At 46.0% G+C, this 11,739-nt stretch overlaps 1 protein-coding gene across 1 annotated transcript; it reads right to left on the bottom strand.

Moving 5' to 3' along the window:
- Positions 1-64: 64 nt before the first annotated feature.
- Positions 65-11,650, bottom strand: ATPAF2 (ATP synthase mitochondrial F1 complex assembly factor 2). The gene is made up of 8 exons (XM_079954010.1): positions 10,990-11,650; positions 8,675-8,719; positions 7,657-7,802; positions 6,500-6,597; positions 5,061-5,141; positions 3,891-4,003; positions 1,938-2,053; positions 65-1,397 (listed from the first exon to the last, which is right to left on the bottom strand). The coding sequence occupies exons 1-8, from the start codon at positions 11,120-11,122 to the stop codon at positions 1,260-1,262; spliced, it is 870 nt and encodes a 289-aa protein (XP_079810136.1). The 5' UTR covers positions 11,123-11,650; the 3' UTR covers positions 65-1,259.
- Between the last annotated feature and the right edge of the window lie 89 nt (positions 11,651-11,739).

The following is an 11,739-nucleotide window of genomic DNA, read 5'->3' as shown; positions in this document are numbered from 1 at the left end:
CTGGCACTGAAACCAACTCCTTTTAAACAAACACACACATCCACACAGAAATCCATATTGCATGTAGCGGCACCAAACAGGAATATTTAATCAAACTGTAAGGGAGGGGAGAAGAATGCATTTTTCTCTGCTGGGTACACAAAGGGGTGAAAACAACCACCATAGCAGGCTCTGGCTTCCTTGGAGACACAAATGCCTGCTATGAAGCTATGGGACGACATGCGTTAGGGGGATATAGGGAGACTTAACTCTGGTTCTGGCCTAGGTTCCGGCCCCCTCCAACTGCAGATCACTTGCTGCTGCAGCTTACTGCAGGGAGAAGGGGGAGGCAGTGAGGAGGGCAGGACAGTGCAAATGCACCAGATTAGCATCATACCACCTTTGCTATAAAAGCAGTCGTGATTTGCCTGCTGAGAGGTCAAATAGGTGCCTACGTCCCTCCACGCTGCCCAAAGTACCCAGCAGCAGTTTCACATCTTCGCCCCTTGTGCAACGGAGGCTCTCAAGACCCCACTTAATTCCAAACGGTGGAGCACTGATGCCCACAGCGCAAGCCATTCTCGTTTGGAGAGAAGCAAAGGGATCGACTGCTCTCTCTTGATTTGCCAGGAGCCCCTAGTGAGCCACCACCTTGGGTAAGAGGTGAGGCTGCGCCACAACTGCCCACCACTGACTGGTCCAGATTCCAATTAAGTTGGGCAGCATCAGCCCAGCCAAAATGAACACCCTGCAGCAGCTGTGCTGGAGAGGCTTGCCTCCCCGTGGAAAATGTGCATCCTGCTGGAAAACTCAAACTGGGCTGCTGTTGATAAGCCAGGGGAGTCAAGGAGAATAGGAGCCACAATGGTACAAAATAGCCGCGGCTGGATGGTGCCTGTCACTTCCAGGAATGAACGGATTTCCTCCTGGGAATTCACAACTTGGGGGCCAGGACTCTCAGCCTGGAAGGGTTGGAGGACAGGGTGTGTAGTATGAGGAAGGGAAGTCTTCTTGGATGTGCCAAGGGCCAGGTTCAGGATGAACAGAAGGAAACGGATGCCAGGCATTCCTGCCCCCTCGTTCAGGGAGAATCGCCACACCCAGTCAGTCTAAGGCTCTAAGGCCCATCAGCATCACCGCTATCACCAGGTCAGCCTTGGATGAGTACTGCGATACCAACACCAGCTCCCTCTCTTCTCCACCCGCCACTCAGTCAGTCCTGAATGTTCTACAGGTCTGCCCAGTGCCACCGGCGCCCGTTCCTTGTCCGCCCCAGAGTCTCAGTCCTGCAGCAGCTTGTGCTTGACCGTGGAATTCTCTAAGCAAAGCTGAACAAAAAGGGCAGCAGCAGCCGTGCGGGCCCGAAGTTCGTACATGTCATAGTCGTGGGCCCACTCAATGTTCCCCCAGTGCTGGATCTGAAGGAAGATGAGAAGAATAATCAGACCCTCACTGGAAATAGATCACAACACCATAGCTGGAGGCAAAGTAGAGCTTAGATTTGCCACACGTTTCTCTTTTTTATTTCTCCCTCTTGCTGTTTTTGTTTTTATTAGTTTATTTTATCTTACTGTATTATGAAAAAGCTTTCATAAAATCTTACTATTATTTATTTAAAAAAGATTTGCCACACTCTTGAGCAAACCCAGAATACCTTGATTTATTATGTAACTTCTGCTGTTTTTAGCCTCTGGGATCTATTGCTGTGCTCAGTTTTGTTGCAACACTGATTTTATTGGGGGGGAGGGCCTTTATTTCATTAGGTATTTATTTTTAGAAAAGTCACCTTAGCTGTTTTTGTTAAAAGGTGTGATATAGAACTGAATCCCTCAGTGTCATAAACATTTTTTCAGAGCCACAGGCAGGTCTTATCTGGTAGGCAAGCGCATAATGGGAGCAGACGGTCCCTAAATTAACTTGGCCCCAAAGCCCCAGATCTCCGTCACAACAAGGTTTACCTGGTATTCTTCCTCTAGACGAGATAGTAGGACAGCTTGCTCAACCGTGAGGTGTTTGTCGAGCAGACTCATTGAGAGAACCAGAGACTTCAGCTGGGTGATCATGTATTCTATGCCTAGCAAGAGGGGGAAACGCCCCAAACCAGAAAGAAAGAGGGAAGGAAACCTGTCATTTTCTTGTGCAAATCAATCCTGGGCGACAAGAAGAGCAGTCAAGAAAAGGTGAGGAGACACCTAATCTCCCATTATTCTTGCGTAAGAAAATAGGACCTATTAGGCCGCAGCATTCAGGTTTCTCTCTTTCCTTCACTGGAGACCATGTAGGAAAACAAAGTTGGCTCCAATGGACACAGCAGACATTTTGTTAACATGCTGTACTACCTGAAAAAAGATACCATACTTTTCCGTGTATAAGAACGAGGGTTTTTTTATTAAAATATTATGTTTAAAATTTGGGGTCGTCTTATACGCAGATAGTGCATGGGGGGGGGGGGGGGAGACGTGGGATTGGTTGCTGCTGCGAGCCAGAGATTGTCAGCAGCTATTTTGGCGTGTTATTGGTGGCTGCAGCAAGGACTGGTGTTGATTGGCTGTCGCTGCGTCAATAGGGTGGTGTGTTTGGTGGCTTCTGCCAGCGGGGGACAGACTCTACAACTCTAAAAAATCTCTATAACTCTGGGCAATCTCCCCCCATTTTCTTAATTTTGAGTCCCCAAAATTAGGGGGCGTCTTATACGGGGGGGGGGGTGTTATACACGGAAAAATACGGTATATTTTTTTCTGCTTCCCTCGTAATACAGTGGTACCTTGGGTTACATACACTTCAGGTTACATACGCTTCAGGTTACAGACTCCGCTAACCCAGAAATAGTACCTCGGGTTAAGAACTTTGCTTCAGGATGGGAACAGAAATCGTGTCGCGGCGGCACAGCAGCAGCAGGAGGCCCCATTAGCTAAAGTGGTACCTCAGGTTAAGAACAGTTTCAGGTTAAGAACAGACCTCCGGAACGAATTAAGTATGTAACCAGAAGTACCACTGTACTAGGATTAAAATTGAGGGCTGTAGATTCAGGACCAGACAAAAGAAAGTTTATTCACGGGACACATAATTTAATCTATGGAATTTGCTTCCACAAAACATGCTGAGGGCTACTGCTGCTTAAACACAGAGCCGTCTTTCCTATTGGGCTTACTGGCACGTTGCGCCAGGGCGCTGGCCTCTCAGGGGCGCCCCAGCGAGTGGGGGAGCTGCGTGGGTTTGCTGACGGCCTCCCCTTTCCCTGCACGCCCACTAGCTGTGCCCCATCAACCATATGGCTGGCAGGCATGCAGCTTCCTTCCCAAGCCTCCACGGGAGGAAAGCGATTCTCGCAGAGGCTTGGGAAAAGCTTGACAACTCTGGGAAACGCGGGGGGGGGGGGCGCCGCCGGAGGAATCTTTGCACCTAGGCGCCGGATATGCCTAAGACAGCCCTGCTTAAACAGCTTCAAAGTAACAATTATTTTATTTTTTTAGATTCGTATCTCACTTTTTTTTACTGTTGTGCTCACATCAGATTGGACATGGAGAAGGAAGAGGAGGGCTGTCCACAGCCATCTAAATGCAACTTCCATATTCAGAGGCAGTCTATCCCTGAATACTCATTGCTGGGGATAAACAGGAGGAGGCTGTTGCCTCTACATTCGGGTTGTCGGCTTCTCAGAGGCCACTAATTGGCCACTGTGGGAAACAGGATGCTGAACCAGATCCTGCAGGGCTCTTCTTAAAAAAAACCTAAATCTCCCTCTCTCTTAAAAATGCAGAAAGGTCCCCCAGTGTGCCTCCCCCGCTTGATCTCACATGGTGGGATAACAACCAAAGAATTCTTAACCTCAAATTACATTTCTAGCTAAAGCAGAAAACCGGCAGATGCAGGGTATGGCATATGACTGACAGCAGACACAGCCCTTTTACCTTGAAGGGCCCAGCTGTTATACGATGCCAGGTGGCTGACAAAGGTGTCCTTTGTGCTTTGCGGGATGCTGGGACCCATGATGCTTGTTGATGAGCCAATCACAACATTGTACCTACAAGCAGAGCAGATCTTAAATAGGCCACACTCTTGAGCAAACCCAGAATGTCTTCATTGAGAAAAGTATCTCTGGCTGTTTTTTTAGCCTCTGGGTTTCTAGGCAATTTTGTTGCAAGGCTGATTTTTATTTATTTATTTGGAGAGGGCTCTGTATTTCATTATATATACAGTGGTGCCTCGCAAGACGAAAAGAATCCGTTCCGCGAGTCTCTTCGTCTAGCGGTTTTTTCGTCTTGCGAAGCATCCCTATTAGCGGATTAGCGCTATTAGCAGTTTAGTGGCTTTTAGCGGCTTAGCGGATAAGCGGCTTAACAGCTTAGAAAAAGGGGGGGAAAGGAAAAAAAACCCGCAGGAACTCGCAAGACATTTTCGTCTTGCGAAGCAAGCCCATTGGAAATTCGTTTTGCGAAGCACCTCCAAAACGGAAAACTCTTTCGTCTAGCGAGTTTTCCGTCTTGCGAGGCATTCGTCTTGCGGGGCACCACTGTATGTATGTATGTGTATATATATATATATATTAGAAGTCACCATAAATACATTTGTAAAAAGTTGATATAGCTATAAAAAGGAATCCTGTCACATCCAAGAACCACAAAAACATCACTCCAAAGCCACATGCAGCCTATGCTAAGTCTCTGTGTGTATTAAGATTTTTTGTGAGCACTCAAGATTAGGTACTCATACAGGAAACTTGGGAATGGGTAGAAACGAGCCCTCTAAAAAATAAGCTTGTTGCCATTGTAAGAGCAAATGCATCTCTAGTTTTAATCTAGGACACACACAAAAACAATACCGATCTAGCTAACAGAAGTTTGGAAAGTGATAGTCCTTCAACATACCTTTGGAGGAGGCAGTTGGCAGCCAAGAGTGTTGAATTCCTTTCTCCTCTCCACCTGTCTTCCCTAGGAGGGCTCAAAAATGGGCCTAAGAAATCTAAATGGCTCCACAACCAACACAGTTTAACTTTCGTGCCCTGAGCCACAAGCATCCTCTGGGGACAAGGGCGTTTCTGTGCATCATCAGCATTTCCCTGGCACTGACTTTTTGCTTACCTTTTCTCTGCCCACTCGATTATGGGATCCCACTCATTCTTCTGCAGTTCCACCAAGGCAGGCGGCTCTTCCACCCGGTAGCTGGAATACCACGGAAGCAAAGCAAAAAAAAGTACCATCAAGAACAACAGGATTAGGTTCCACGCAGCTAAGCTTGCACCTCCCAAGATTCAATCCTGCTTTTCCAATTCCTGAAACTGTGAATCCCAATTTTATCACGCACACAAATGCCCTCTAAAAATTTCAAGTTGACTATGCTGTCCCAACTGTGGCATGGTACTGTTACTCATGGACCTTCCTGAGTAAAAGCAAGTGTGGGGTGTCTCTCTCAAGTTCTTCAATAATTCCCTTCCCCCCGCCAGCCAAGCCAAGGTGATGGTGAGTAGCAACATTATGGGGCTCGGCTGATGAAGAGCAGCCTTCCTGCCCAGCCCAGCTTTGTGATGGATAAGATAGTCACTATCTCCTCTGCAGACTGATCATTTGAAGGACAGAGAATACAATTTTCCACCTCATGATGGGGAGAAAAGTATCCGTCCCGCTTCTCTGCTGCTCTACATGGCTCAGCTGAGTAAAAAAAATAAAAATTATTATTTCTACGCCGCCCATCCGGCTTCCAACAGAAGGTTAAAAATACATTAAAACATTAGTCATTAAAAACTTCCCTAAACAGGGCTGCCTTCAGATGTCTTCTAAATGTCAGATGGTTGTTTATTTCCTTGACATCCGATGGGAGGGCGTTCCACAGGGTGGGCGCCACCACCAAGAAGGCCCTCTGTCTGCTTCCTTACTTCTTGCAGTGAGGGAACCGCCAGAAGGCCCTCGGAGCTAGACCTCAGTGTCCGGGTTGGACTATGGGGGTGGAGATGCTCCTTCAGGCATACAGGACCAAGGCCGTTTAGGGCTTTAAAGGTCAGCACCAACACTTTGTGCTTGGAAACGTACTGGGAGCCAATACAGATCTCTCGGGACTGGCGTTTTATGGTCTCAGCGACCACTCCCAGTCACCAGTTTAGCTGCCGCATTTTGGAATAGTTGCAGTTTCCGAGCCACCTTCAAAGGTAGCCCCACGTAGAGTGCATTGCAGCAGTCCAAGCGGGAGATAACTGAGGAGAGCAGATACCCTCCGGTGTGCTTGCACACTTGCGCATGTGAACATGCCACCGCTGGGGTGATCACATCTGGGATGCATTGGGGTGATGAGGCGCCTCGACCTAAAATGGTCAGCCAATCTTAAGGAGATTATAACAATGAGGTAGAATTCAATAAATGAGGCCTTATCTGCACTAGGAGAAGTATTTCAGGTTCTACTTCAATGTGGCAGTGGATTTTTCATTCGTACCCACTACACAGTGACTGCAGTAACACTGGTTTTCCTGATCAGATAATTTTTTAAGAACCAGCTTCTAAGGGAGCCCCTTCCCAGAATGCATTTCTACCAAACTGTGTCCGTCTCCAAGAATTTCACAGCTGCCTTGATGAGCTGATCTTTGCTTCGCTGTGACGGGTTGTCCAAAGCTGTGTTGCACAAGGTTGTCTGAAAGGGAAGAAAGAAGCTATAGAAATCGAGAGCTAGACTAGCAGAGTGACACAGCGGAAGCAATGAACTAGCCAATTCCCCGTTTAAGTCTCCCCACAAGCTCTGAAGATGTAAAACAGCTTGTATCAATACAGTCATACTCCCTGTACAGAAGTCCTTGCAACAGCTGCTTTCTCCAACCTGGTGCCTTTCTGTTTTGGACCACAATTCCCATTAGCTCCAGCCAGCACAAAAATTTTGGTATAGAGGCTGATGAATGCTATACAGCGGTACCTCAGTTTACAAACTTAATTTGTTCCGGAAGTCCGTTCTTAAACCGAAACCTTTCTTAAACCAAGGCGCGCTTTCCCTAATGAGGCCTCCTGTTTGGATTCCATTGTTAGACCAAGATAAATTTCGCAAACTGGGATACTACTTCTGGTTTTGCGGAGTTCGTAAACCGAATACAGTGGTACCTCAGGTTACATACGCTTCAGGTTACATACGCTTCAGGTTAAAGACTCCGCTAACCCAGAAATAGTGCTTCAGGTTAAGAACTTTGCTTCAGGATGATAACAGAAATCATGCTCGTCGGCGCGGCACCAGCAGGAGACCCCATTAGCTAAAGTGGTGCTTCAGGTTAAGAACAATTTCAGGTTAAGTACGGACCTCCAGAACGAATTAAGTACTTAACCTGAGGTACCACTGTAGTTCATAAACAGGGCTGTTCTTAAACCAAGGTACCACTGTAATTCAAAATATCTGGAGGGCACCAGGTTGCAAAAGGTGAAAAGCAGAAAAATAGCACAATGTGGAGCTAGATGGGCCATCTATCCCAACATGCCACTTAGTAGGGTCTTAAAAAACACAAAGCACAACATGCATACATAGTTGAGTGGAGTACTCAAAACTGTATCTCCCACCGGCAATCTGATTTATACAGTTCAGTCAAACATTAGCCTACATTAGCTACCAGGTGCACATCCTGCTCTGCCTAATAACTCAAAGAGAACAGATTGGCTGCAATCTCATTCTTCCATTTGTTTGTTCACATGCCCCACCCTCTCCTTCACACACCAGGTGCATTGTGTAGAACTTGATGGTGTCCCGCTGAGAGTCCCATTCGGTCGCCACAGCCAGAGCCAGAGTCTTGCTCGGCACTGTGAAGAGCTTGGCCTGGGGGGTTTTCAGTTTTCGGTGGTCCAAGTTGATTTCAAAGCCACCTGAAGAAGAAAGGTTAAGAAAAACCCACTAAGCCTGCAACTTTTGAGATTCTGCTGGACACTATCTTCACACTGTCCAGTCACTCTTTGCAGTTTTAAGGACCAGTGGCTTGTGATGGGTTCCATTTATTTGAGAAGTTGAGTCTCACAGCAACGAATTCTGCATCCAATATTAAATTCTTGAATGGTGCTATGATGGAAGCTCTTACTCCAGTGTTTCTCAAACTTGGGTCCCCAGCTGTTGCTGGACTACCACTCCCATCATCCCAGACGACTGGTCATGCTAGCCAGGGATGATGGGAGTTGTAGTTCAACAAGTTGGGGAACCAAGTTTGAGAAACACTGTCCCACTCATACCCTATCATTGAAAACCAGAAAATAGCTTTCTTAACAATAACTAAACACTTCATTTTACCAAGGTGGTCCAAAACAAACATAAGAAAAACAAAATGTTTCAATAAAACAAGGTCAAACAGTGACAGCAAAATTATATGAATGGTCAGAGAAATACCAGTGTAAACATGTGTGCTTTCAACTGCAGCGAAAACATCCTGACATTGGAGCCACATATGAAGGTATCAAAGTTTTCTACAGCCACCTCACAAACAGAACTCTCTTCCACCAAAGATTTGCCAAAGCCTGAGTAAAACTTTTCCTGAATGTGTTGCAACATCCCTCTTCTAAGTGCATTAGAATCTTTTGCATCATACAGCAGCCAGCATGGAAGGCTTAGTTCCACTACAAAGTTCACCTTGGCAAAGTCTCTGCCTTTCACCTTAACATAACCTTGAGCTGGGATGGAGAAGAAGTCCAGATGAGCCTGTTCCAAACATCTGCACGACAGACAAACTACAGTACACAGAGGTGCTCACCTTCACCTTGGGAGATGCTGACATTCTGGTAGAACCTTTTCCTTTCTGCAAGAAAAATACATATCTCTGTTTAAGAAATAAATAAAATATGTACATATCCAATGTTCACAATCCAGACAAATGTACCGTATTTTTCGCCCTATAGGACGCACTGGCCCATAGGGCGCACCTAGTTTTTTGGGGGGGAAATAAAGAAAAAAATATTTAGCGCTCCCCGGGCTTCGGGCAGCAGGCTGCTATCCGCAAGCCGTGGGAGCCGTGTGGGAACTCCCGCGGGCTCCCCAGGCTTGCGGATAGCTTCCTGAAGCCTGGAGAGCGAGAGGGGTCAGTGAAAGCCTGCATTCGCCCCATAGGACGCACATACATTTCCCCTTCATTTTTGGAGGGGGAAAAGTGTGTTCTATGGGGCGAAAAATACGGTAGATATGTCTAGATCCACTGAAATCAATAAGGCCCGGGGGTAGTAATGCTTTTGAATACTGCTTGAGAACATAGGAGGAAAAAGTGCTCTTGGGATCAGATCATGCTTGAGGGTTTCCCACAGGCATCTGGTTGGCCACTGTGAGAACAGGATGCTGGACTATGTGGGCTGTTGGCCTGATCCAGCACATTCTTCTTATGTTTTTTCTTTACATTGTATTGGTTTCTTTCCCCACTCCTGCAATTACTGAATCAATATGAATCTTTCTGTTCAAAGACACACAACAGTCAGTGCTCTGGAATGCTTGACCCTTCCTTACACCATGGCTATCTATGATGATCTTTACAAAGTTAGGTTTTTATTCTTTTCATCCATTGCTTAACTGCTAGCAATCTAATTTTTAATATGAATTTATATGTGCCAGTATGTTTTGCAGAGGCAGTGAAGTACCACAGATAAAAGAAAAGGGAGTGCAGGTAGCTCAAGAACCACTAATTTTAAATGTATCTCTTAGAAAACATCCTTTGGGATAAGATACTGTAATAAATGGTCAAAGTATTTTACATACAGTACATGGTGTAGCTCACTGTCTAAAATGTAAGCGAGTGGAGCCAAGCACCCCAGAGGAGCTGCCACTCTTTCCATTGACTTTTTGCCTATCAGCTGCCAACCAACATCATTTTAATGACTTTGTCCAGCCCATTTTCTCAGTGAATTACATCTCCCAGAATGCACTGCCTGCAGATGTTAGATGCCATCAGATTGAAGGAGAGCTCCCTCTAGCTGCAAAAGAAAAAAAGAACTTCTGCATCTCAAACCATTGATAGTAAGCTGCTGTTACTTGTTTGTAAAAAGTTCTAAAGTCTTCTAAAGACATCATTTGTTATCAAGGAGGGTACATTTAAGCCTTCACCGAACAGGGAAACCAAACTTATAAGTAGCATGGCTCTGTCTTGATGATCAATACAGCAGGATAATTGTCATCAGTGTGAAGGGAGATCAAAAAACCATCCAGGTCCTAAGACTTTATCAACTCTTAAGATTCTGTGAAAGGCTTAAAACCAGATCAGATCACACATGCAAGCCACTGCACACTCAGCTTTATCACAACTGATACATCTATCAATGGATATGTGTAGGATGTGTGGTGCCAGAATGAAATCTGCAGGTTCTAAGGCAACATGGTGAATGGTAGCAGTTAAAACAGCAACAGTGAGGGAAGCCTATTATCTTTATGATCTATTTTCTGACGAAATTGTGGGCATCCTAGAGGCATTCTGTTTGCTACTGTAAGAAAATGACACCTGAAAACTACAACATACACCTTTTTCAGGGGGTGGGGGTGGGGAAATATTTAAGGCTGGGGTAGCTAAATTCCCATCTGAGGTTCTGTTGCAGCCCCCACCCCCGCAAAATTTCCTCCCCACCAATCTTCAGTAGCAGTGATAAGAAAAAAGAATTAAAATAGGCATGGCACATAAAGTAGACTTCTGCATGGGTTAGCAGTTTGTTTGCATGCAGCCTCTTCTGGTCACCCCTACTTCTGGCATACAGGTCTGAGGGAACTGACCAAGGAGACCATGTAGCCCTTGGCCCAAAAACATTACCTGTTCCTAATTTAAGAAAGGCTATAGCTCCAAGGTAGAACACATGCCATACTTTAGATGCAAAATCTCATTCCATTTTGAATTCCCAGCAACTCCAGATAAAATTAAGAAAGACGCAACTTAAATAGTTTATTGTTAGCAGCTGCCAGGCACCATAAATGGCACTGAGCTACATGTAACAATGCGCTGCCTCAATGCTGCATTTCCTGCATTATAATCCTAGCTATCAAAAAGTATGAATCCCAACCACATCAAACCCAGGATCAGCCTGCAACCTTAATTCTTACCTGCCTGCGGTGTGTAGGGTCGTCTTGATTCCACTTGCAATAACACTGGACCACGAACAAAGACAGATGGCCAGAGACGTCCGACCACAAGGGAGTGTCTTGATGACAGGCGCTGTAAACCACCCCACCACATTCTGGTATTTGGTAAATTTAATAAATAATAATAATAATTTGGGGCAATGAGGTCAAAGAAAGGGACCAAGTAACCATGAGCGATTCTTCAGAAGTAGCTCCGCCTTTCCTTATGTGTTATGGATACAGGTATAAAAAGCTGACCTAAGTTTATAAACGTATATTTTAAGGACACAGCAAACTAGAGCTAGGCTCTCTAAACATGGGAAGAGGCCTGGAGGGTATTGTGGGGGGGGGGTTGTTTTTAAAAGGGAGGGGATAAAAGGAGGTCTCGGCAGCCGGCTGCGCTAGGGGAAATTTATGTCGTGGGACCCAAGGACAGCCCCTAATGTAGACCCTCTCTTGGCTCCAAAGGAATTATAGTGAGATTTCCCTAGGCAGTACAAATGAGAAGCCCCCGAAGCCAACTCAATAAAGGTTAAAATAACAATAATTTTAAAAACCCTCTTCCTTTCCGCCCTCAAAATCTTCCTTTTTTTGCTCGCCCGCCCACTTCCTTATTCACCCACGCTCATGGGCGCCGCCATCTTGCTACGTCAGGGGGGAGCGCGGGGGAGGAGCTACCAGACGCGGCCAATCAGCATCACAAATGCGTTTTGTCCCCTGCGCCGCGCCGTC

The sequence above is a fragment of the Podarcis cretensis genome (genome assembly GCF_951804945.1).
Source record: "Podarcis cretensis genome assembly, chromosome: 14".
In the NCBI taxonomy this organism is placed as follows: domain Eukaryota; kingdom Metazoa; phylum Chordata; class Lepidosauria; order Squamata; family Lacertidae; genus Podarcis; species Podarcis cretensis.
Note: the sequence above shows the minus strand (reverse complement) of the source record. Positions and strands in the feature narration are given on the sequence as shown.